Source organism: Pleurodeles waltl, chromosome 6 (assembly GCF_031143425.1).
Source record: "Pleurodeles waltl isolate 20211129_DDA chromosome 6, aPleWal1.hap1.20221129, whole genome shotgun sequence".
Classification (NCBI taxonomy): Eukaryota; Metazoa; Chordata; class Amphibia; order Caudata; family Salamandridae; genus Pleurodeles; species Pleurodeles waltl.
In genome coordinates this window covers 198,457,663-198,485,009 of record NC_090445.1, presented here as the reverse complement: position 1 = coordinate 198,485,009, position 27,347 = coordinate 198,457,663, and the positions used below count along the sequence as shown (strand labels likewise).

At 47.1% G+C, this 27,347-nt stretch overlaps 1 protein-coding gene across 6 annotated transcripts in view; it reads right to left on the bottom strand.

The window, feature by feature from the left end:
- Window positions 1-27,347, bottom strand: part of KAT7 (lysine acetyltransferase 7) — a 683,237-nt gene that overhangs the window by 519,392 nt on the left and 136,498 nt on the right. For 2 of the 6 annotated variants that reach the window (XM_069237807.1, XM_069237808.1), the window contains exons 4-8: window positions 2,290-2,466; window positions 1,924-2,163; window positions 1,526-1,608; window positions 1,195-1,284; window positions 195-293 (exon numbers count right to left, since the gene is read on the bottom strand). In XM_069237807.1, coding sequence (XP_069093908.1) covers window positions 195-293; window positions 1,195-1,284; window positions 1,526-1,608; window positions 1,924-2,163; window positions 2,290-2,466 — 689 coding nt within the window. The remainder of the gene's footprint in view (window positions 1-194; window positions 294-1,194; window positions 1,285-1,525; window positions 1,609-1,923; window positions 2,164-2,289; window positions 2,467-27,347) is intronic. The other 4 variants (XM_069237810.1, XM_069237811.1, XM_069237812.1 and 1 more) reach the window with 2 other exon arrangements.

The window sequence follows — 27,347 nt, the reverse complement described above, 5'->3', positions numbered from 1 at the left end:
TAAACAACTAACAGCAGGTGTCACAAGGTAATTATTAGTAATCTGCTTAGGCAGACTTTTGGTTTCCAAAATCAAATGAAGCCTTCCTAGAAACTCTTACATATTTCAGTTTTTATCAGCATACACATGCTTGATACTCACTTTCAGAATAAAGAAAACAGAACAATCACTAGCCAATATCAAGCTTTTCATACCATGTACTTTTCCTTTTGCTCTTTGGTCAACCCTGAATTCCTCTTTTTTCGCAGCTCTGAAACCTTCTCTTTATATCGGATTTGTCTTTCTGTCGGCGCCTAAGAGAAAACAATGGAGAGAAAAGAAGAAAGCCATTAAGTTGAAAGGTGTGTCTTCTATAGCGTACCTGTCTACTACTCCTAAGACAGAAGGTCCACGCTTACATAGCACACTATGAAGTCAATTGCATACTGGTGCCAATGACAGACTTTCTAACCATCCTGTAATCAAACTCAGAAAGGAGGTGTATGTGTGAACCTGACAAATTTAATTGATGCCTCTAGTCTTATGCTCAGGCCTCTGCTGAAGAAGACTACTTTACTAGATTCAAGCCAGCTATTTAACAGAATGCAAGTACATATCTTCCTAAGCACTATGAGGTTAAAAACAACTATTTCTTTGGGAGCTAGGCAAGAGGAAGAACCGACCCAAGTATATACTATATGGCTGATGGAAAGGTACCCACCTCAGCCGATTCCCGAGATACTGTTCTAGTGCTGGATACTGGATCACTGCCCAAAACTCTGTTCATGCACATCCCATGCAGGCTAACTTTTTGCCATCAATCAGAAAATGAGTACTGTGGTTTAGAGTTCATGTATAAGCCGAGAGGCTATACAGTCACTTGCTGGTAAAATACAGCCGATCATACAACTCGGATAATCCCAGAAAACCAAATCGGCAACACATACTAATAGCAGGAGCACACAGATTGAAAAGGTCCACCATTCTGACAGGAAGAAACTCCACCTTTAACTGTCTTCTAGTACACTCAGTACATTATTATTATTATCTTCACATACATCCAAAGACAGGCTTAGCACCTGCTCAGTGATGAGAGTTTAGCAGAAGGATAATTTTATGTTGCCCACTGCTTTTCAACCACTGCTGAATTATTTTACAGAAACACAGAAGCCCTTGGCAGAAGACAGAGACCAACACCAGAGCGATGAAGCCTACCTGGTGCCTGGTTGCATGTCTGTTATTGTCATCCTGATTGTGGGACAGCATCCTCTCCTCTATCTGTTTATCCCGGCTGTGTGCTCTTACCTAGAAATCAGCACAAGTCTATCAGTCCTGCTGCAATGCATGCACTCAGACAAAGCAAGCAGGATCGTCCCTCGAAAAACATGGGAGGACTTCCAGGAGGAGTGTGTGCAGTGTATGCAGGGTTCTTGCTAAATGAATAATGAATGGACACCAAAAAATATAAGGCTATGCAATTTTAATAATGCTTGGCTGTCACAGAACCCCTTTGTGTAGCAATTAAAGAAAAGAAAAACTGTAATACCTTGCATTCATCTGCCGAAAGATTGTGATACAGCGGACATCCTGAGATGGAAAAGTGCCTTTCGTGCTTCCCAGTTAGATGACCTGTGTAGAAAAAAGTAACAATTTGCATTAGTGATGTGGTTACTAAAAAATATTAATAGCCAGAATCAAAATACGATGTACTGCAACACAAAGAGTGGCTAGATACCTCACATTCCTTATATCTATTTGCAGAGGTACTTTCTTAAGGACACGCCACCAACATCCACTCTTTAAAAAATGGTAAGCTTAGTACGTATTCATACCCATGTACTGAAGGGTACTTTCTATATGTTCAAAAGAAGCTCTCTCGTCTGTCCCCCCTCCACATACATCTGTATCTAGAGCTACAGTACACTACATGAAAGATGTCATTACCTAGTGAGTTGCATCCTGGGGTAGGACATTTCATGTTGAAGTTATAACTTTCATGGAAGCGCCGTCGCTTGGGACGATGGGAGAGGTCACTCCCAGAATCCTTCATGGACAGATCCTTAGCGATACTCTCATCGTGTGACACATTAGGACTGGATATATCAATGTCGGACTCCGACGATGGAGCATTGCCGGTTGGAGTACGTGGCGGTGACTCGTCATGGTCCACTGCAGTCTTTGTGTCTTAAAAGAAATAACAATCATTAAACGGTGGCACTTATAAAAAGAACAGGTTATACTAAAGTTGAACATCAACCGTCCCCATGCTCATCTGCTGCATACACTTAGTCACAACTAAACACCCCATACCTCCATCGCAAAAGTCAACCACTTGCTCAGTTTCCGATCCGGACAAGCGGGCCTGTCGAAGTGGGTATTTTTTCGGACTCACAGGGGTAGGCGGTTGCTGACTGCGGGTCACCCTCTTGGTGGGAAAGGCAGGCTCCTCTGCATCAAACGACTGCAGATTGCGAACCGGGCTGGAATCTGGTTTAATAAAAACCACAGTTTCATTCAGTGCTAGGACAACAAATCAGTGAAGTGTCCCCTGCCTGAATTAATGGACAGGATGCTGCTGCCAGACACGATGCAGAATTCTAGTTTGGAGGGGGATAAGCCCTTTACAAATTTTTTAATTTTAAATAACTAATCTGAAGTCAAGATAAAGTTTAGCACACCCGAGATCAATAACCTTTTTTCTTTTTTTTAACTGTCATTTTTTAAGTAACAGGTCTCTGTATGATCCCTAGAGAGCAGTGTAATGTCAATTTGAGGAAGAACAATGTGATAGGCCACTTGAAAACAAGATCTTTGCTACTAATCTTTGTGCGATTCTCAGAACTTATTTTTATGTTCTATCATATGATCATGTAAATTGCACTATCACTTGTGAGGGTCTCCAGGCGCTCATCTAAGAAAATTAAATCATGAAAGTTAAGACAAAGAAAGATACATGGAGGTTAGAAAGAAAGAAAATGAGGAGTCTTAACAGGCTTCATGAAATTAAGGTGGTTAGCAGCCACATAAATATTATGGGGATGTTCATTTTTAAAGGGATGAGCCTGTGTGGATAACATGTTTATTTATACAAAGGAAATCGCCAGTTTATTTATGCCAAGAAGACAACCAATAAGGGAGAACTACATAAAGCTTCATTCTCAGCAATGGGCCCTTCACTGAAATTCATAACGCTACAACAGAATGATTAACTCACCCCTTAAACATGGAGGAGATTAACCCAGTGAAAAAGGTATTATCAAAGGGATACAGCCTTAATGCGGTTCGAGTCACGTTGTACCTTTACAACGCGGCCTGAACCACGAATGTGTCTTTACAACGCATTCCTTTACCACTCAAGTCATTAAAACGACTTGCCTTAGGGAAAGTGTTGTTGGACTGATGTTGGACTTTAAGTCCAACACTTTCCCTACTGTGGCGCTGACTGGAGTTGGAACAGTAAACTATACTATTCCAAAGTCCAGCACTTTCTCCAAGGCAAGTCGTTGTAATGACTTGCATAGTAAAAGAATGCGTTGCAGAGACGCATTCGTGGTTTGGGCCGCGTTCTTAAGGCAGGCGTGCTAAAGACCTACGTGTTCCGACACACAACCATTATCCAATAATTTCTCCAAGCTTGACTTACTTGCAAGTTTGGTTTGTATTCACAATATAGCAAAGCGAATGACAAAATTATGTCCACTTTTCCAGGTGGTTGCTGTGCAAACTTCATGGAAAGGTATATTCCTAACAATAGCAGGAAGGGCTGCCATACCTGTACCAGAGAAAACTGCAAACCTGTGAGGGGCTGTTTATGACATGATCAGACGATAAAGATCAACACCAGAGCAATATTTCCATCTAGTACATGGCTGCATGTTTGTTATTATCACCTTGATCATAGGGCTGCATCTCTCCTCTATCTTTTTTCTCCAAGCTGTGTGTCTAGAAATAAATGCAAATATAACCCAAAGAGTCCTGCTGCAAAGCATGCACTCAAACAAAGCAAGCAGGATCATCCCTGAAGAAACATGAGAATATTTGCAGACAGAACGAGTGCAGAGTATAATAATGCATTGCTATTTATCCGTTTATGGAGCTAGAACATTGTGGATAGCCGAGTAGTTAGAGTTGTATTTTCCAACTGATTTATTTTTTTAAGAGTTCTGAAGAACTCTTTTCTACATTTTGAGTGCTGGTGTAGAATGATCAGAAGAAAGATTAGCGAAACTTAAGTAACAGACAAGGGAAACAAGCAACCTTAGATAAAAATAAAGTTTGAAGGGATACCATATTATGTTACAGATAATGCATAAGGAAACACAAACCCTGTATTCAACTCCTCATTTTAGCTAATGTTAATAGCCACCATGAAAGCTAACTTCAAGGTCATGTACTGAAAATCACATTTGTGTTTAGTTTACAAAGAAGCTATAGGAAAATGGCTCCCTGTTGCACTTACCCCACACATGCCAGATATTGATGCTGACTTGACTGAGAAGTGTGCTGGGACCCTGCTAACCAGGCCCCAGCACCAGTGTTCTTTCACTAAAAATGTACAATTTTTTAGACAAATGGCACACCCCTGGCACACAGGTAAGTCCCTTGTAAAAGGTACCAGCGGTACCAAGGGCACTGTGACCAGGGAAGGTCCCTAAGGGCTGCAGCATGTGTTGTGTCACCCCAAGGGACCCCTCGCCTAACATATGCACACTGCCAGCGCAGACTGTGTGTGTTGGTGGGGAGAAAAAGGCAAAGTCGACATGGCATCCCCTCTGGATGGCATGCACACAAAATACTGCCTGTGGCATAGGTAAGCCACCCCTCTAGCAGTCATTACAGCCCTAATGCAGGGTGCACTATACCACAGGTGAGGGCACAGCTGCCTGAGCAATATGCCCCTAGAGTGTCTAAGCCTATCCTTAGACACTGTAAGTACAGTGTGGCCATATTAAGTATATGGTCTGGGAGTTTGTCAAAAACTCCACAGCTCTATAATGGCTACACTGAATACTGGGAAGTTTTGTATCAAACTTCTCAGAATAATAAACCCACACTGATGCTAGTGTTGGATATATTACAAAATGCACACAGAGGGCATCTCAGAAGATGCCCCGTTTTTTACCCAATCCTTCAGTGCAGGACTGACTGGTCTGTGCCAGCCTGCCACTTGGACGAGTTTCTGCCCCCCTGGGGGGAGAGCCTTTGTGCTCTCTGTGGACCGAAACAAAGCCTGCACTGGGTGGAGGTGCTTCTCACCTCCCCCTGCAGGAACTGTAACACCGGGTGGTGAGCCTCAAAAGCTCCTTCCTTTTGTTACAGCACCCCAGGGCATCCCAGCTAGTGGAGATGCCCGCCCCTCCGACCACTGCCCCCACTTTTGGCGGCAAGGCAGGAGTAATGAAGGGAAAAAAAGGAGGAGTCATCCACCAGTCAGGACATCCCCTAAGGTGTCCTGAGCTGAGGTGACCCCTGCCTTTAGAAATCCTCCATCTTGCGATTGTAGGATTCCCCCAATAGGATTAGGGATGTGACCTCCCTCCCCTCAAGGAGGAGGCACAAAGAGGGTGTAGCCACCCTCCAGGACAGTAGCCATTAGCTACCGCCTTCCAGACCTAAAAACACCCCTAAATGCAGTATTTAGGGGCGACCCTGAGCCCAGGAAATCAGATTCCTGCAACCTACATAAAGAAGGACTGCTGACCTCAAAGCCCCAGAGAGACAAAGGAGATGACAATTGACTTGGCCCCAACGCTACCAGCCTGTCTCCAGACTCAAAGAACCTGCACAGCGATGCATCTAACAGGGGCCAGAGACCTCTGGTGACTCAGAGGACATCCCTGAACCCGAAGGACCAAGAAACTCCAGCGAACAGCAGCACTGTTCACCAACAGCAACATTTTTGCAACAAAGAAACAACTTTCAAAGAACTCTCCCTTTCTGCCGGAAGCGTGAGACTTCTCACTCTGCACCCAATACCCCCGGCTCGAGCTCCAGAGAACAAACACTGCAGAGAGGACTCCCAGGTGACTGCGACGACATGAGTAACCTGATCTGCTCCCAGAGGACGCAGGTACTTACTTGCCAGCAGACCGGAACCGGAGCACCCCTGTTCTCCATAGGAGCTTATGTATTTTGGGCCCTCTTTTGACCTCTGCACCTGACCCGCCCTGTGGTGCTGGTGCGGTGACATTGGGGTTGACTTGCGCCCGCAACGGTGGGCTGCCTAGGAGCAGGAAAGTGACTGTGTAATTACTTTGCTTACCTGCAAAACCTAACCAAACTTACCTCCCCCAGGAACTGTTGATTTTTGCACTGTGTCCACTTTTAAAATAGCTTATTGCCATTTTAACTACTGTTTTAAATCAAAGTTCCCTACTTACCTGTGGGGAGTACCTTGCATTTTATGTATTTACTTCAAAACTTGAATCTTGTAGTTCTAAAATAAATTAAGAAAATATATTTTTCTATATAAAAACTATTGGCCTGGAGTTAAGTCTTTGAGTCTGTGTTCCTCATTTATTGCCTGTGTGTGTACAACAAATGCTTAACACTACCCTCTGATAAGCCTACTGCTCGACCACACTACCACAAAATAGAGCATTAGTATTATCTAATTTTGCCACTATCAACCTCTAAGAGGAACCCTTGGACTCTGTGCACACTGTCACTTTGAGATAGTTTATACAGAGACAACTTCCTACAGAAGCCCATGAAGTTCTAAAGCACATTGTTTATGTTCAAGCCGTGAAGGGTTTCACAACTAGCGGGAAAGAATGAATGGTTTCTTACCTATAATCCTAGCTCTCTCCCTCAGCAGAATCACCACTGAGAGAAGCACTGAATAGTCTTGCCTACAAGCAGGCTCGATGGTCTCTTGCATATTTTTGACGCCAAAAGCCTGTCTGCGCACAAGACCACAACAAGAGTGTCTGGAAGACCAGTGTAATCAATAATCTGGCAACTTGGAAGACAAGATCACCCATTTCCTTTTTTTTTTTTTTTTAAATATTTTTATTGATTTTATGTTTCAGATATGCAATACAAACCGTTCAATTTTCAACGACAGGATCACTCAGAGCATTATCTAATATCAAAACCATTTAACAATCGCAAACCCCCCCCAAAAAAACACAACACGGAACACTTCCAGTTCAGCCGTATCCTTTATAGCTGCACTTGCCATGAGTTTATCCTTGGTTATCTATCTTTTAAGGTGTTCGTGCGTGACCAGTGTGGGCCCTGTTTTGCTGAGCAAAAGTTTCCTGGCCGCCTAATGGGGGCTCCAGGCAGAATAGTGAGCACGGATGCCTACCCGGGTGATGCTGCGCCCCATATGTCGTTGGTAATCTTGTGTTGGGGAGCTGGTGGGTTGTTACTACATGAGGAGGTAGGGGGTGAGGTGTATGCACTGTAGTGTCTGGGCGCCCGGCGGGTTGTGTCTCTGTGATGGGGGAAGCAGAGAGATTTATATTGCAATTATTGCAGGTATGTGTTCCCTGGTTCATGGGGGCATCTCGTCATTTTTGGCCTCCAATTTGGTTACCAGATTTTCCCAGGTGGTGCACCCTGTGTGTTGTCGCCCCTCATGCACCATTCTTTTGAGTACCTGATATTCAGTGCAAGCCCAACGTAATATTAGAGTATGCCAAGATTTACGATCGGGAGCTTTGGGGGCTTTCCAGTGTATCGCTATTAATCTTTTGTACATTAAATAGGCTAAGCCTACAAACTTGTGCAGGTGTCTTTGTTTTTTTGGTCTTTTTCTCAGACCCAATAGGCAGGATCCGGGATCTGCTGTCAACGAGAGCCCCGTTAACTCGGACATCTCACCTACCACCTCCGCCCAGGCAGTTTGTATATTGGGACAGTCCCATACCATGTGATAGAAGGGTGCTGACGGTGTTTTGCATCTAGGGCATACTGGCTCAGAGTTGGGGAACATTCGCTTTATCCTGGCTGGGGATAGATATGTTTGATGCGTGAAATTGTATTGGGTGTACCTAAATCTGGGATTCCTTGACACGCCGCGGGCGTGGGACAAGGCTTTTGGCCAGTCCACTTGTGTGATCGGGGCGGGGAGTACAGCGTTCCATCTCATCCAGGCCTTCCCCGCCTGTGGCTCGGGAGCTTTATTGAGAGTTCTGTAAAGGCTGGATATTATTTTTATTTGGTCATTATGTTGAAAGAGGTGGTGAACCACAGGGGAGACCGCCGGTTCAGAGACACCTGCCCCCCATATTTTTCTAATTTCGTGGCATATAGCGTGGTATGTCAGGAACTGGCCGGGGCTTATCTCTGTGAGGGCCTGGAGAGCCTTGAATGACATTAGCTTGCCATCTTCAAAGCAATCTCCTACTGTCTGTACTCCTGCTTCACTCCACGCCCGCACAGCTCGCATTCCGGCTGCGGTCCCCGCCAATAGATAATTCTGTGGTATGTGTGGGGAGTAAGGAAGCTTATCCTCTCCTTTTTGCACAAATTTAGCCCAGCACGCGTGCGCAACTGCAAGCAGTGGGTTGACCTGTTCTGTCTTGGGGAACTTCGATGTCAGCCATCTTATCAGGGGGGTCCCCTTCAGCCGGGGCTCCAGGCACGTGGATTCTGCATGTTCTGGTTTGTGGATCCAATTGTGGACCCACTGAAGTTGTGCAGCTGCATAGTATCGTTCAAAGTTAGGGGCTCCCAGGCCGCCATTGTCCACCGGTTGTTGCAGCGTGATTAGAGCCACCCGTGCTCTGCCTCCGCCCCAGATGAGCTGCAGCAAAGCTGTGTTTAAATTGATAAAGAAGCTTTTGGGAATAGTTATCGGTAAGGCCGCAAAATAATATAGCAGCCTAGGTAGGATCAGCATGTTGGCGATCGCCACCTTACCAGGCGGCGAGAGCGGGAGCTTGTTTCAGAACTGTAATGAGCCTTTTATGGAGGTTAGCGCCCTCCCCAGATTCCCATCTCTTAGATCTTCTGTGTCGTGATATATGTTTATCCCAAGATATTTAAATGTAGCCGGACACCACTTAAGGCGCCCTATCTGAGGGGCATCCTGATTATTGGGTGCCCTCTTTACCAGGGGAAATGCACAGGACTTTTCCCAATTCACCACAAGGCCTGACAGGTCTCCAAACTCAGCCAGTAAGGATATTACTGAGGGAATAACTGCACGGCCGTTCCTGATGTATTTTAAGGCATCATCTGCGTATAGTGAAATCGTGTGATGTAGCCCGCTCCTGATTATTCCCCATTCATGTTCCATGAGACGTATTCTTGCCGCTAGCGGTTCCATTGCTATGGCAAACAATAGCGGGGATAGGGGGCAGCCCTGCCGTGTGCCCCGGGAGATCGAGAAGCTGTCAGAGATCACCCCGCCCGTCCTCACCCTCGCGCTTGGATTGGAATACAGTGTCCGGACCCAGCGAATATAATTGGGGCCTATTCCCATGCGAGCCATTGTGGCCAGTAGGTAATCCCACTCAAGCGTGTTAAAGGCCTTTTCAATATCTAATTATAGCACCATTTCCTCTTGTGCGTCACGGGGAGTGTCCCCCATTATGCTCAGTAGTCTGCGAATATTTAGGAAGGTGTTGCGCCTAGGGATGAAGCCGTTTTGGTCTGCATGTACAAGTAAGTGCATGAGGGGAGCCAATCTGTTAGCTAATATTTTGCCCTTTATTTTGCAATCTGTGTTTAGAAGCGATAGTGGTCTATAGGATTTGACATCTGTGGGGTCCCGGCCCTGTTTAGGGAGTACCACAATCATAGCTTCCCTTTGGGATAAGGGCAAGCTACCGTTAGTCCACGCTTCTGTGAACACTCCCAGCAGGTGGGGTTTCAGGCAGGATAAGTGGGCTTTATAATATTCCGAAGGGAGGCCGTCTGCCCCAGGCGCTTTATTCCTGGGCAGCTGTGCAAGGGCTAATTCTATTTCATCCATTGTCATGGGGGCTTCGATTATATCTCTATCTGTTTGTGGTAGTTGGGGCAGGAGAGAATCGGCGAGAAAAGCCTTGAGTTGTGTAGCAGTGCATGAGGTACGTTTGGTGTATAGGTTTGAGTAGTATTTCCTAAATGTCTCGTTTATTTCTACTTGTGTGGTAGCCATATCCTGTGCGCCCACTCGGATGGCACCTATTGGAGTTTGCTGTCTGTCTTCGCGGAGCAGCCATGCTAACATTCTGCTTGATCTATCCCCTTCCGTTTGCAACCTGGTTAAGTAATAGTTGTAGTCATGGCAGCGGAGTCTGCTATCTGCGTCGTCATATTTTGAGCGTTTTTCTTTTAGGACAATATTGGAAATTTCCCCTAGTGCTACCGCTATTTCCGCTGCCCTGAGTTCCTACTCTAGTTTGCCAATCTCTGCCTGTAAAGAGCGTCTCACTCCCCACGTGGTGGATATGCATACTCCGCGTGCTACTACTTTGTGGGCGTCCCACTCTATTGCCCGAGTTGCTGCGGACATGGCATTTATATCCCAGTACTGGCTCATAGATTCTTTCAGTGATTCAGCAAATGCTTGGTCCTGTAATGCCTCCGCCTGGAACCTCCAGGTGGGGACTGCCTGACGTGTTCTTCCCCAATTCAGTGTTACTCTCAATGGCGCATGATCCGACAGTGTCTTTGCTAGGTATTCCGATTCGCTAACCAATGCCCCTATTTCGCGAGTGCCCCATATTATGTCTATTCTAGTGTGGGTGTTGTGTGGTGCTGAGTAAAATGAATATTCTCTTTGTTCTGGGTGGCCTAGTCGCCATGTCGTAAAGCCTCATAACGCTTGCCCAGTCTTGCAGGGGACTTGTGGGTTTCCTGTTGGTTAGTGAGCGGGTAGAGGCACTAGTTCCATCCAGTACTGCAGATGGGGTACTATTGAAGTCGCCACCCCAGAGGGCTAGGGTCATGGGGTGGGACAGTAGTGTTGGAGTGAGGGTAGTGAGAAAACCCGTAATGCCACTATTTGGGGCGTATATGCCGATCACTGCTATTTGTCTGCCGTCTAGTCTGCCCTCCACCACCACATATCTCCCTCCTTGATCTATCCTGTGTGCCGACAAGAGAAATGGGACTCCCGCCGCTATCCAGACCAACACTCCCCTTGCGAAGGCCGAGTACGTTGTGCCTATCAGCAGGCCTCCCCATTTTGTGCGCAGATCACGTAAGTCCCCCTCTAACATGTGTGTCTCTTGTAGAATGGCAATGTGCACTCCTAGTCGTTTGAGTCGAGCGTGCACTCTAGCCTGTTTACTCAGTGCCCCCAGGCCCCTAATATTCCAAGTTACTATAATATACTGGTTTTTGGTATTGTTGCTTGAAGGCATCATTTGGGGCTTTGGGGGTATGTTTCTGCGTTAAGGATCTGGGTTCTAAAGTTGGCCCACCTGGTCACTGCCTTTCTGTAGCTGGTATTTAAATATGGCGGGTGCAGCTGTTCATTTTGTGCTTTAAGTGGTTCCGGTACATGTGTTTCTACTAGACTATTAACCCCAACTCCCCTTATTGAATCCCCGTTACTACTTCCAACTATTGTGAAACTACTAAACTTAACAACACATGTGATAACCCATATCCGGTTGGATTTGCATAGTGGGATACTCATATCGTCCAGATGTGGCTCTTATGAGGGGCTCACATCTTTCCGCAGACTTAGTCTGCTAATACCATTGGGCGCCTCTCGAAACGTCAGATTATTCCCTCCAACGCTGCTCCGCCAACCACGGTCCGCCCGCAGGTGGCCCCTTTAACCCGGCTTAGTATTTATATCAAAGATACACATTATTGGAGGCGCATTGTCCCCACGCCTCGCCGGCACCACAGCGTCTCTTGAAGTTTTCAGGTTTCAAGCATCATCACTAGCGGCCTCTCAGGGTGGATGTATGTAGCTTAAAGTTCGTCAGCGGATCTGGGGGTGACCTTTGGCCCATCTAGTTCTCCTATTATTGTAGATGTGGAACTGGCCGTGTCTGAGTCCGATCCCAGCTCTGGGGGTTTCCTAGCAATTGCACAGTTGCTTTGCATGTGTAGAGGCGTCTCCTTCAGCACTTTTGCTCTTTCTTCTACCTGCCAGTCATTAGGCTGGCCCCTGGTTCGTCTTTTGGATCGCTTTCTTGCAGCAGCAGGAGTTTGCCATTTCTCATCTCCTTCCGAGTCTTCCCGAGGGTGAGCTAGGCCCTTGGCATGTAGCCATGTCCAAGCATCCTCAGGGTTTGTGAATATGTGGGTGCGGTCCTCCGCTACTACCCTTAGTTTCGCAGGAAAGAGCAAGGCATATTTTATGTTGTGTTCTCGTAGGCGTTGTTTAATTTTGACGAAAGAGTTGCGTTGGTTCTGCACCTCCTGTGTGAAGTCTGGATATGCATTAATAGTCGAGTCTTCATACTTAAATGGGCCTTTGCTGAGGAATTGTTGCAATATTGCATCCCGGTCTCTATAGTTCAGGAATCTAGCGATCAGTGGTCTAGGGGGCTGGCCAGGGGCCGGGGGTCTACCCGGGAATCTGTAAGCCCTTTCAACTGAAAAAAACTTGGATGGAGCCCCATTTAACACCTCCTTGATTAGCCATTGTTCCAGGGGGATTTCCGATTCCTGTTGTCGCATACTTTCTGGAAAGCCCAGAAACCTCACGTTGTTGCGGCGCGCCCTGCTCTCCATTTCCTCCGATCTCCTCCAGAGTACCTTCAACTCCGCGTCCATGCGCTGGATCTGTTTTTGATTTCCTTGCGCCATTGGGGTTAAGTCGGATATTTCAGCTTCAGCCGTTTTCACTCTTTCAGCTAGACTTCGATGGTCCACTCGTAGGAGGTTCAAGTCTTGTGTAACTGCGTCAATTCTGTTTTCTAGAGATGACTTAGTGTCCAAGATCGCCTGTAATACTTTCTCAAACTGAGCAGAATGCGACATGAGCGTGTTTTCCAGTGACTGTAGGGATGGGTTAGATTGTTGATCGGCAGGTGTTGAACCATGGGTGCTTCGGTCCATATTCTTAGCTGATTTGGCTCTGGCGGCCATTTTGTCTGTCCCGAGGTCTCTTCCTAGTCTGCAGTGATTTCGCGCTATTTGGCACTTTTAGTTCAGTGAGTTAAACTTTTGCTGAGTGTCCTCGATATGGCTTACACATACGGTGTTGAGAGCGTGGGGTTGGCCGGCAGTGCCAATGGAGGGCGTAGTCATGTTTATGGGTGCTCATTGCCTGTGGCCATACGTTCATTGACAGTTGCAGCGGCCGCTGGGTTTCGCGACGGTCCGGCGTTGAGTCCCCATGGGACCATCCGCGGGGCGCCTCAATGTGTGTGGGGAGCGTAACAGCTGGAGGAGAGCGCTCTCACCCTCATAGGCGGCGGAGCCTGGTGCCGGAGGTTTCCCCAGAGGAAGGGGGAACGTGACTGAAGGCAGAGGCAGGCGGCGTAGCCTGGAATGGGCCAAGGAGTGGGGCGAACGTCCGAGGCCGCGGGTAGATTCCACGCAGCGCAGGGCAATTTAAGCAAGTGCCGACCGCAGGGGCATCGGCGCGACCCTGGCGCCCTCAGCACGCTCCAGCCATCTGTGCAGCGTAGGCTGTCCGGACCGAGCCCACAGAGGCCCGCAGCGCTTATTGGTCTAGCGCACTTTTTCTTTTAAGGTTCAAGCGCTTGTCTCCTTCCCAGGGGGCGCAGGCAGGTCGCGATGATGTTGGGGCAGCGAGGGGGAGGGTTGGCTGGGGGTTCAGGAGTGTCCCCTCTGCGTGGGTCGAGTTGGTCCCCCCAGATTTCCCCCCTCGCTGCAAGATGCGGGCTCCTGTCCAAAGGCCACTGCTCCCTCCTGAGCTGTTGGCTGCAAAGTGCTTTGTTTCTGGGCAGGAGTGCCCTTTCTTTATTTTTTAGCTATGTGTCCTCGCGGCTCGCCGCGCGATATTCAAGATGGCGTCTCTGCACCCCCCCGGGCCAGCTCCAGCCGCGCGCGCCTCAGGGGTGCAGTGCGGGGGTCCCCGTTGGCTCGCGCGGTCGTTTTGTTTCCACACATGCGGCCGCGAATGAAGAGTGCGGGGGGCCGGCCGCGCGAAGCAAAGGCGCGTCCGGAGCTGCCGAAGCAGCTCCACTCAGCGGTCTCAGCGTCCGGCACAAGTCCCCGCGATCCGGCCTCAGCTCCGCCGCACCTCGCGGGCCGCGCCCGGTCCGCGGCAATTGCCCCGGTCCCTCTCGATCGGGCCACCGCCGCAGCTACTGCAGCAACGCTGCGAGGGGTGCCCTTCAGGATGACTTAGCCGAGCCGGAGACGGAGCGCTCGGATCAAGCGACCGTCCCGGCCGCCATTTTGGCTCCTCCCCCCAAGATCACCCATTTCCCAAAAGCAAAACAATCCCTAAAATGTTGGAGCAAGTGGTAAAATATCCTTCAAGGGATGCCCTTCCATCAGGATGTTCCCTCTCAGACGATAGTGAATAATGCCTCCCTGTTAGGTTGGTGAGTGCACATCAATCTTCTTCAAATTCAGAGAACATGGCCCATGAAGGAAACAACTCATACCAACCTCCTGGCACTACAAGCTGTTCATCCGACATTGAAGTCTTTCCTACCACTCTCTTCAATACAAAATCCCTTTGTGTTCAGACAGACAACACAACAACAATGTACTATCTGAACAAGCAAGGAGGGACAAAGTCCAGGCCGTTGTTACTGAAAGCCCAAACAATATGGAATTAGTTGCTAGCACAGACATGAGCATCTCTGCAACCCCATCCACTGGAGGGGGACAGTGTTTAAGCAGGATTTTGTCGTTCAAAACATCTGCACGTGTGGTTTTCTTCACATAGATTTATTTGCAACCATGGAAAACCAAAAATGCCGAAACTTTGCATCGAGGTTCCTATGGCTCGACTAGTCCGGCAAATTTATCTATACTTTTCCTCAGATTCCCCTGATTCTATTGGTAATCATCAAGGTATGTTACCCAAAACCAAAATGATTTTGATAGCTCCGCAGCGGCCCGGATAGTTGTGGTTCAAAGACGAAACAAGAGACATACGCCAGTCTACTCAATTGTTTGTAAACTATAAATACAGGTTTAATTAAGCATGCCTAAACAGTCGGTATCCAAGTGGATAGTTTCTTGCATCCGGTTATGGTACCAGAAAGCAAATAAAGTTCTGTCTAGTAAACCAAAATCTCAATCCACTAGAGAGAAAGCAACTACAGCTGCTTTGATGAGGAATATTCCTATTGCTGAAATATGGAAAGCAGCTACGTGCAACTCTGTTCACATTTTTACCAAACACTATTGTTTGGACTTAGATGCTCCAGCAGGACGGGTTTCCCTGAGGAATCTCTTCACTTAGCTTTCTCTATGGATCATCTTTTTTCTTTTCCACCACAGTTTGTAGGGATGTGCTTGCTACTCTATTGAGTGCTTATAATTATCAATGGAGATCCCCTGAGAGAGAAGGAATGGTTTCTACCTGTAATTCCAGGTCTCTGTTAGGGGAATTTATATTGAAACCATATGCCACCTACCCTATTCCCTAGTAGAAGAGACAGAGGTTAAGAGACTTATTTCCTTAAGTAATAGTACTGTTTGCTCAGTAAAACGATCTAAGGTAACTGCAACCTTCTGGGCATGATGTGATATCAGTGGGTTGTGAGCCCTTAAAGGCACAGTCACTTTTCATGTCTGCAGATCTGCAGCCTATAGGTCTACTTTAAAAAAAAGGTTTTAGAATGAGATTTGTAAGTACAAATTACTCAGCTCCTCTTACTGTTCCTGGTTTAACTATATATTAACCTGTTTTTAAATGGAAATTAACGCCATTGGCCAATATAGCCTCATTTACAGGCTACAAAACATTTAATACGTTTAGTGCCTATCGTGGCCTTACTGAAGAAAGGAGATGATATATAACTAAGAATATATATTGTAAAGAAGTGTGTCGGGATCCCGCACGTGAGTGGGACTATTCAGTGCTTATGATTACCAATGGAGATCTCCTAAGAGATAAATCACTTACCTGTAACTTAAGCTCTTTGACATCAGAATCTTTCACATATAATCACATGCTTGACTCATGCCCAGTTGTCACTCTGGTAATCTCAAGGCCATTTATGTAGCAGTAAACACTTTTAAAATGGCCCTCGGCGGAGCGGAGCTTACCTGGCCCGAAGATGGCCACTTGTTAGGTGAGCTCCTCTGGCCGCATATCACAATCCTGCATTATCCTACAACATCCCACTACAACTAACCTTTCTGAAGACTGCCTGCTGCCTCCTCTGACTTGGGGACCCTGCCCCTGTGGACATTTGCTGCAAAGGAGGGTGCCCAGGGCTGGGGCAAGGCCTGCTGCGGCTTGCAAGGGACGTGTGCTGGGAGGTCTGGTGTGGGGGGGATCCTGCACACCTTCAGAGCCCCCAGTACCTGCAGGGGCTCTGCAGCAAAGCCACACGGCTTCAGTGTGTGGCAGGCTGGTTGAAGCTCCCGACTGCACGCATTACTGCTGTCCTCGGTTGTGGGTTCAGCTGTCTGCAGCGGAGGGCTCTTGCTCTCCGGCCTGTGCTGTTGAGGCCATGCCCGCATATTCGCCCCCGCTGTGGTGCTGACTTTTGTTTGCATCACCTGAGGCCCTGGGGGATAATACCTGCAGGGCCAGCATTGTAGCGTGCTGAGGCGCGGCTCACTCTTCTGCCAGCAGAGGTGAGACTGCACCACGACACAACGGGGATCCCTAACAGCAAGGCTACGCTGGTCCTGTGCCTGGGGGAGGGGCGCCGACACTGCACACCTCGATGTTGTAGAAACTTAGATTCCCCCATGTGCAGCTGGTTTGGCCTTGAGCTAGGCCCCTAATGATCTGGGGCACCTGACTGACCTGGTTGGTCATTGGATGACTGCAAGGCGCAACCTTGACACAGAATGTGGTAAGGAGGTGTGCACATTTTCAGGGTCCTGCTGGACATTTACAGGCTGTGTGGAGCCGCAATGTGACTCAAACAGAACTGGCCCAGATGGCAGGTCATGTATCAAGCTTGACTGCACATTACCACTTTAACTTCCCAAGACTGTGCCCTGGGATCAATCCCCTGAATCTACAAAAACATCAACTTGGCACCTATGGTTGCCCCTGCATGCCCTTCCACCATTTATCCACCTCTCTACATGTCCCTGGTGCACTAAGCTGCTGGTTCACTCGCCAGCGCAGGTGTTGACCCCTGCCGGGAATATTGTGTGTGCCATGGGTGGAGATTGCAGTGGGCCCCCTGGGTAGCAGAGCCTCCTGCCCACCACCACTGCGCCAGCGGATTGTGCTCTCCATCACTTATATTCAGCCAGGTCAACTTGTGGTAATATTGGTAGCCCATAAACATTAACGTTTCAAATCCAACTGTGGTAACTTCTGACTGGGCAACTGAAGTGATTTGAACTGTCTTGTACGTAATGGGTAAAACTGACAAAGCGATACCCAAACTGCAGTTTAAACAGAAAAAAATTCCACAGATGCGCAATGAGGGAACGGCAACACCCGTGGAGGGATCTGAAACTGTTGGTCCTGAGATGGGAGGGGATCTATGCCAAATTTTACCAGCTATGCAACTTAGCCTCAACAAAATATATTACGATTGATGCACTAAAATACAGAGTGGATAGAATCTCAGAGCGTCTGGATAAGCATGCGGAGTGCCTAGACATGGTAGAACAGCAAGTGTCTGAAGTTGAGGATGAGTAGAGGCTGACGGCGGTAGTGCAAAAACAGCTTGAGAAGACCTTATTTGCGCTGTAGGCTAAAGCCAAGGACCTGGAAGCTTGCTCTCTGCTGAATAATCTACGCATAGTTGGAGAGTCAACGAATGTTGAGAATTTGGAGGCCTTTGTGGAACAGCTCCTTATAGAACTGCTAGGGAGCTAAACATTTTCCGTCAAGTTTGTGGTGAAGCATGCTCATCACTCGCTTGCCCCTCAGCCAGTCCCGAGGGCTAGGCCCCACAAAATCATTGCTAGGCTGCTCAACTACTGGGAAAAAGAGAGAGAAAAGGAAAAAAAAAAAAAAAGAAAAAAAAAATCAATCACTGGGGTTCTGGTTAGCAGGATCCCAGTAAAAAACAGTCAAAGCTTACTGACAGCAGGCAAATATTAGGGGTACCCATGCCAAAAAGGGTACTTTCCTACAAAGGATACATCTGCCTGTGGATTCATTACCTTTTGCATAGAATCCCAAAGCAGTACCGCACTCGGAGGTGGGTGCCTGTCTGGCTATACACAGAAATCCTGCAGCTCTGAACAGGCAAAATTACCATCCCTCATCACTTCTGAGTCCAAGCAGTAATGTTTTGCGAAAGTGTGGAGGGAAACCCAAGATGCTGCCTTGCAAATGTCAACAACAGGTACACCTCTAGCCAAAGTAGAAGTGGCAGACTTAGCTCTGGTCGAATGAGCTCTAATGCCCTCAGGAGGATCCTTCTTTGCTAGCGAATAACATTTTTATGCAACAAATGACACACCTTTACAGTGTTCTTTTGTGAACGGCTTTGCCCTTCATCTTGCCCATGTAGCCAATGAAGAGCTGATCATCCATTCTGAAGTCTTTCATCCTGCCACATAGGAGCTCAGTGCTTTCTTCGGATCCAGATGATGCAGCCTTTCCTCCTCCTTCGAAGGATAGGGAGGAGGGTAAAAGTATGGAAAAGTGATAGCTTGTCCTAAACGGAAAGGTGTCACAACCTTAGGTAGGAAAGCTATCCTGGTTCTCAAAACCACCATATTAGCATGGAAGATAGTAAATGAGGGTTTCACACTAAGAGCTCGCAGCTCACTAACATGCTTAGCCAACATGATCGCTATAAGGAAAACAGTCTTAAACGTAAGGAACCTCAAAGAGCAACTATGCAATGGTTCAAACTGTGAACCCATCAAATATATTACCTAAATTTAAGTCCCACTGAGGCATTATAAATGGAGTGGGAGGAAGACTATTAGTCAAACCCTTAAGAAACCTTAATACTATAGGGGGCTTAAACAAAGAGGGTGGATCAGGCAAACAAAAGCCAACAGCGCAGATCGGTAACCCTTCACTCTCGCAACTGCACAACCTTGTTGCGCTTAGGAAAGAGCAAATTGTAAAACATTAGACAAATGGGCCTTTAAATAATCAATGTGTCTCTCTTCACACCATTCAACAAATTTTGCCCATCTGCCAGCACAGACAGTATTGGTGGAGTGTCGCCTGGTCGATAAAACAGCCTCCACCACTTCAGGATTCATGTTGCCCTGTTCAATTTCCAGGCATGTAGGTGCAGGCTCTAGAGGTGGGGGTGTAGAATCTGCCCTGAGAGGGAGACAGAGCAGAGGGCACAGTGAGAGTTAAGAGTTAAAGAAGGTCTGTGTACCACACCGTTCTTGGCCAAACTAGGGCTATTAGTAAGACTCATGCCCAGGTCTTGGCGAATCTTCCTCAGAACCTGAGGAATCAAGAGTATGAAAGGAAACGCATAAAGCAGCCGGTTGCTCCAGCACAGCTGAAACGCGTACCCCGATGTTCCCTGCACTGGATATTTGAGGCTGCAGAAAAAGGGCAGTGCGCGTTCTCGCAAGTGACAAATAGGCCTATGGGAAGGTCCCCCACATCTGGAAGACGTGAAGAACCACCTCCGCATGGAGACACAACACGTGGTCGGTTGATAAGTGGCGGCTGAGACTGTCCACACGAATGTTGAGAACTCAGTCCAAATGGTTTGCTACTATGCAAATCCGATGATCCAGAGCCCAGGACCAGAGCAGAAGAGCAGTAGAGCCTCCCTGCAGAGAAGGCACAACCCTACTCCTCCCTGTTTATTGATGTACCACATCGCAGTAATGTTGTCTGTCAAGACTTGTACCAACTGACTGCAAATGGACAGGAGGAAGGCCTTGAGAGCCAGACATAATGCCTGTAACTCCAATAGATTGATGTGTAACATCTGTTCCACTGGAGACCAAAGACCTTACTGTGCTCCCTATCCTAGAATGGATTCATCCATTATGACAGTGGTCACCAGAGGTGAAAGACAAAACGGCCTTCCTTGAAATAGATTGCTGTCCACACTCCACCATCTAAGATCCGCTACAGTGTCTCTGGAGACTGTTATTGACTCCTTGAGATCTCCTTTGTGTTGAAACCACTGCTTGCGGAGGCACAACTGGGGAGCCCTCATGTGCCAACATGCATTAGTGACCAGCAGAAAACAGGAAGCTAACAGACTGAGCAGGCGTAGGACCTTTAGGACCGGAACCACCGCTCCACCCTGAAACATTGCAATCATAGCCTGTGTGTCCCAAAGTCTTTGAGGAGGAGGAAAGGCATTATTCAATGTTGTGTCTGAGAGGGCTCCAGGTGAGACTTAGGCACAGTCAACGAAAAGCCCAGGCTGAACAACAACTGGGTTGTCACCTGCAGATGGTGCACCACTAACTCTGGGGACTTGGCTTTGATCAGCCAATCGTCCAGTAAGGGAATACCGAAAATCCCTTACTTCTGAGATGCACTGCAATCACCTTCATGAAGACTCGAGGTGCGGAAGTAAGACCAAAAGGAAGGACCGCAAACTGGTAAGAGCTGTGACTCCACCATGAAACGGAGATACTTCCTGTGCGACTTCAGAATGGGGATGTGAAAATACGCATCCTGCAAGTTGATAGAAACTATCCAGTCTTCCTTGTCCATCGCAAGAAGCACCTGTGCCCAGCTCAGCATTTAGAATTTAGATTTTTTTCTGTTTGAGGACCAATTCAAAATCCTCAGGTCCAGAATAGGCCTCAAATGACCAGCTTTCTTGGGAATCAGGAACTAAATTTAATAAACATCCCTGACCCCTTTCAGCCTACAGAACAAACACTATTGGCACCCTTTAACAGCAGAATTTGTACCTCCTGGTAAAGCAACAGTAGGTGCTCTTGGGAGTAAAAAGATTGCTGGAGAGGGAAGGGAGGAGGTGAAACTCCCGAAAGGGAAGGGCTTATACATTTCCTACAATGCTCAGCACCCATGAGTCTGAAGTTATCAACTTCCACTCTTGGAGAAATTGAATTAACCTTCCCCCAACGGGCAACACATGCTGCTGAAGGGTAAGAGAATCAAGGCTGCTTCCCTGACAGGTTCCCATAGGAGAAGGAAGGCTGCTGAGGGGCACCACTTGCTCGGAGTCTTCCACGACCTCTGTAAGACCTGTAGATATGGTTGGCAGGGTGCTTACTTTAGAACTGCTGCCTACCATGAAAGGAGGAGCTACAGCAAAAACCCCTAGACCTAAAGAAAGGTCCATAGGTTGAGGAGAGTGATTCAAGACCTAAAGACTTAGCAGTGGCTTTGCTGTCCTTGAACCTTTTAACTGTAGAATCCGCTTTCTCACCAAACAATTTGAATCCATCAAACGGGGGGGGGGGGCATCAAGGAGGATTGTACATCCAGGGACAACCCTGATTATCTAAGCCATGCATGCCTCCTACTGGCCACTGATGTTTCAAGGGCTCTGGCAACCGAGTTGGCTGTATCTAGGCCAGACTAAATAACCTGTCTAACCACTGCTCGACTATCCTACAACAATTCTTGAAAATGTTCCTGCACATCCTGTGGCAGTTTGGAACAACCTCTCTCGCCCAATACATTAGCGCATGGATATACCTGCCCACCACACATGTAGCATTAACTGACTTTAATGCCAAACTAGGCCAAAAACTACACAAGAAGATCTTCTTTGCAGATTGTTCCATGCCCTTTGATTTCCTATCCGCCGGAGTTGTAGGGAAGGAACCAGGAGCTGCTTTTGAAGAGCAAGAAGCCTGGACCACCAGATTCTCAGGTGGAGGATGCAGAGTAAGAAATTGCTGGTCACCTGGCACAGCTCTATATCTTCTGGCAATCACCTTGGACACAGCTGGAGTAGTGACAGGTTTGCGCCACAGGTCCAAGACCGGCTCAGTCAAAGCATCATTAAAAGGAAGGCTCAGAGGTAGCAGAAGAGGTGCTAAGAACTTTGGACAGAATGTTTGTTTTTAATTCCGAAGTGGGAAGCAGCAGTTCTAAAAATGTAGCCGCCTTCCTTATCACCCCAGGATAACCGGCAAGTTCCGGAGGAGGAATACCCCCAGGCGTTTACAACTCCCACTTCGGAAATGTATGGAATCCACTAGCTTCATCAATACCTTCAAAACCATGACGAGGTAAAGGAATTCCTCCTTCCTCAAGTTCTTGTTGCGCCTCATAATATTGCTGTTCTTCTAAAATCGTTCTTCTAAAAGCCTCAAAACTTCTCTTCTAGATCTGAATAGATTCCAGTCTTGGCGTCGATAAAGCATGTGCAGACGTCGAAGATGCCTTTCGTGGTGCCGGTGAAGCTGGAGCCGGCACCGGGATGTCATCCTGAGTGGAGTGACATGAAGCCAGATGAGATTTATCCGACGTCAGTATTGGCTTCAGCGGCACCGTCATCTTCGATGACATTGGAGCCGTTGGCATGAAATATATGACGCCGGGAGTCCTTCAAGATTACAAGCCAAAGGTCCCCTAGGGGCCATAGCTCTAGTGACTTAAAACCAGACTTCTTCGGCAGTGACATTGTAACACAATAAAAACTTAAACGAAGAAGCTACCTCAAAACAGTGTAGCAAACAGGAGAGGTAGAAAAAACGTTTGAGTCGAAGGCCTTGAAAAAAGGGAAGCGGCGTCAGCATGCTGGAGAGGACTTCTTCTGGCTCCAATGATGTCAGACTGAGTCTCATCCGGAGCTGTACTACTGTGAGAGCTAGAAAGAAAAGATTTACATCAAATGCTGGTGCATTAGAAGTATTCAAAAGTTGAGGAATCCACAGGTAGATGTATCCATCAGAAACAAAGATTTCTGCGAAGGTTCTGACTATCTGGTACCGCTGCTTTCGAATATAGTCGAACTGTAACAGTTGGGATTCATACCAGGGTGATCGCCCATATATAATCTTCACACCCTCTTTGACTCTATCTCCTGCATCGATCCAGACGTGTGAGCCACTGCAATTTTGCTAGATGAGGAGAAAGCATTTGACTCGGTCAAGTAGGGGTTTATGCTTTCTTTATTAGACTGCATGGGGTGGGCAATGTGTTCCTGAAACTAGTACAGTTCCACTGCATGGAACCAACAGCACAGCTACGGATCAAGGGTAGTGTGACAGATCCCACCAATATCATGAGACACACGTGACAGAGAAGCCTTTTATCTCTGCTACTCTAAGCACTACTTGTGGAGCCTCTGGCTTGCTCGCTGTGGGTGTACCATGTGCACCGTGTCATTAGCTTACCACATTATAAACTCAGTGTCTGCTTATGCGGACAAGCCCCTCATTTTTCCCCTTACTTCCGCCACCACACCGATACAACCAGAGTTTCCGCTTAGATGGACAACAGATCCGGTGCGCTTAGTCATTTACATCCACAGTGCCGAGAAGTAGCGGTACGAGAAAACTACAGGAAGGTGGTGCGCCACCTCAAGGAGGAAACAGATCACTGGATTTGATTGCCTGGGTCCATACGTAGGCATGCAGCCATCATGAAGATGGTGGTATTATCCTGTTTTCTGTTCTTATTCACAAACATCCCAATTTGCTACCTAGCACGGTCGTGTGAACTCTGTGCACATTGCTGGTGCGCCTGGCTTTGGACGGAAAACCACCACAGGTGGGGTGGGATACACTTACCCTACCATATGCAATTGGGAGGGGAGGCGAGGGTTAGGGGGCGGCTCAATGCCCAAACCTTGAAACTTACTATATAGCGGCACAATGCATGTTTGCCTACTACTAGCTGCATGGACCAGTGGACTTGCTGCATCTTTGGCTAGAACAGGATGCAGCACTTCCCATGTCTCAATCAACAAACCAAAGTGTCAATACCACACGTTAGACCTCATAGGCACTACGCATTATCTTTGAAAGAAGTCGCTGAACCTGCAGAAAAAGACCTTGCTCTATTCCCTGCAACTCCCCTTCCAGTGCTGCAGGTGGTTTCGCCTGGGCCAGAAAAAGGTGGCCATAACTGCACCTCAGGAGATCGTAATAAGACTCATAGGCTACTTTCTCGCACTGGGTTCTTCATGACAGGGCTCTCTCATACTTATTACAAGCGAAGACGCCATTTCCGATACTTGTGACATTATATGCCTACTTGCAGGGATATGGTGTGGCCGAAGACTCCCGCTGCCAGTGCTGCAGAGTGATTGGTGCAGGCTTTACCTACATAGCATGGTACTGGCTTGGTGCAAAACGTTTGTGGTAATTCAAACTTTAGACGAGTCCGGGGGGAAGGGATGTCGGTCTGGGGGGCTTTCACTCACACATATCTAGTAGCCCTTTTAGGATATGACAGATGTCCCAATGGCTCAGCGGAGACCAGTCGCTCTTGGCTTATTCCTAGCGCAGTAGAACAGTGATGCCCTGGATGAAAGGCCCCCTTCCCACATTAAAAGAGTGGCGTACAGACATGGTGTACTGCAACACACAATCAGATACTTATGACCTTATGCCACCCTGTAGTCACCTGAAGGATATATGGGGTCCACATCCTCTGTGTAGGGCGGTAGGGAGTATTGGGTTGGAGGCTTCTATAATACATGCTACTTCATGTTGAATGGAGTATGTTGTTCTCCATGGGCACAAATTGGTAAAAGTATATTTAGCTGTGATGGTACTGTCCATGTTTGCTGTTGCATGTAAATTGCTGCACAGTATACTCACCTTGTATCTGAGACATGTCTGTTACAAACCTGTACGACACCACCCTCTAGAATCCTCCTGCGAGAAGCTCCAGCACCTCAGATTTCCCAAGCACAAGTACAATAAGAGGAGATATATATACACATACATACATACATATATGTATGCAAGCTTCTCCGGGGAGGTGGGTGGGTCGGATGTGAATCTATACAAGATTATAATACTGGAGAACTACAGTTACAGGTAAATAACAAATTTTCTTACTCCAGTATTGGAACTTTCATAGATTCACATGCTTGAATCAGAGTAGCGAGCAGGACTTATGCACATTGCAACATTGTAGCCATGTATGTCACAAAACGCCTGCATATACATCAATATCTCAAACAAAATATTGCCTGTCATCCTTATTTCTCTATTTTTTTTATTTAACATGAAAAGCATTAGATCCGTATCCAAAAGTAACAGACATAAACAATGTGCATATCTGATCTAGGATGGATGAATGAAAGAGATGGCTCACCTTCACCTGAAGAGGTTCCCGAGGACTGCCTGACCCACTGCTACCTCTCCCTGAGATAGTGCTTCCAAGCAGTAATGTCTTGTAAATGTATGGCAGCTTTTCCAGGTTGCTGCTCTGCAAATGTCTTGCAGGGGACCCCCCCGCAAACAGCACTGCTGAGAAAGAAACTGCCTGCGTAGAGTGAGCACGGACCAATGAATGCAGTTGTTTGCCCGCTGCTTGATGGCAGCAATGAATGGCTGAGGAAATCCATCTTGCTATACTCTGCTCGGAGAGCGGTTGACTTTGTCTAAGTGCACTAAAAGCTACGAACAATTGATTGGAGCGGCAAAAGGGCTTAGTTCTGTCCAGGTAGAATTTAACACATCTCTTAATGTCTAAGAAGTGTAATGCTCTTTCCGCAGGAGTAGATGGATGTGGAAAAAAGGTTTTAAAAACTAAGGGCTCGTTCATGTGGAAATCCGAAGGGACCTTCGGGATGAAATGCGGGTTCGTGTGTAGCAGTAATTTGTCTTGTTTGATCTGCAAGAACGGCTCCTGTATGGAGAGGGCCTGTATCTCACTGACCCGTCTGGCTGATGTGAGAGCACCAGTAAAGCAACCTTCCAAGAAAGGAATTTCATAGAAGCACGATGGATCGGTTCAAATGGATGCTTCATTAACTGTGCTAGAACAAAATTCAGGTTCCACGAGGGAGAAGGAGGTCTGAATGGAGGAAAGACCCAATTAATTTAGAGGAATACAGCGAAGGTGAAGAGTCTAAACGCCTGTATGATGCTATTGTCGCTGATCGCACCTTTATGGAGGAATGAGCCAGGCCTGATTGCGCTAAATGCAATAAATAAGGCAATAGTTGTTCCGGTGGTGAGGACAGTGGATCAATTTGCCACTGGTGACACCAGAAACAAAATCATTTCCATTTGCAAGAGTAAGCCTTATTAGTGCTTTCTGCTCTAGCTCTGAACAAAATGTACCTACATTCCTGTGGGATATTCAGATGTGCAAACTCCCTGTGCTCAGGAGCCATGCTGACAATCGCATCGACTGAGGATCCGGGTGCAATATTTTCCCTTTGTTCATTTTAGGTAAGTGCAGAGACTGTTTCAGCGGAATGTAAGGCTTCATTGACAGAAGAAGAAGCTCTGCAAACCAGTGTTGGCGAGGCCAGTATGGAGCTATCAATATCAGGGTGCATGGCTCTGCCTTCATCTTCGTGAGGACTCTTGGGATCAATGGAATTGGAGGAAAGGCGTAAGCAAAGAGGCCTGACCAAGCTATGGAAAACGCATTCCCCCAAGATCCCTTTTGGAGATGCCAGCTTGCGAAGTACTGTCATTTGGCGTGCCACTTGCTGGCGCACAGGTCTATTTTGGCTGTTCCCCACTGGGAAAAGATGTAATCCACTGTGGACTGGTCCAGCTCCCATTCGTGGCAGCTCGATCTTTGTCTGCTGAGCGAGTCCGCTATCTTGTTTTCTATTACTGGCAGATGCACCGCTGTGAGTCTGATGCCTTGCTGCAAGGCCTAATTCAAAACATTTTGGGCTTCCCTGGAGAGGGTGAGAGATCTTGTGCCTCCTTGTTTGTTGAGGTAATGCATCGTAGTGGTGTTGTCTGTTCTTATTACTACGTCTGATCCCGCTATCTTCGGAAGCAAGCCTGCAAAGTGAGATAAACTGTGAAGAATATGACCCGGGGCACACCCAAAAAGTCCAAACTTTCTATGCTTGCAAGTCAGTATGTGAAACGAGTATATGGTAAATCAAAAGGATTTTATATATCCGTTGGCAAGAGATTCAAACCAAGGCAACGGTAAGTTCAATGGCAACAACAGCCAAACAGCCGACACGTGTTTCGTACAAAAGACTTTTTCAAACAAAAAAATAGTGATCCGCATTTGAGAAGCAAAACAAAAACAAAAAGAGCAGTAAAATCAGAGGGATTCAACAACAAATGTGACATCCAGATGTAGTTGAAAATATAGTGCTGGAGAAAGAAAAAAGTAAAAAAGTAAACCAGTGTATACCATGCAAAACGAGTACACCCAAATGTAGGTAACCAGACAACACACGTCGTGAATAACAGACACCAAAAGGCATATGTACACACACCGTGAGTCGACCAACATACATAACATACTATAAAAAGGAATTAAAAGTACAAAGCACCAACAGCTACATACCATCAAT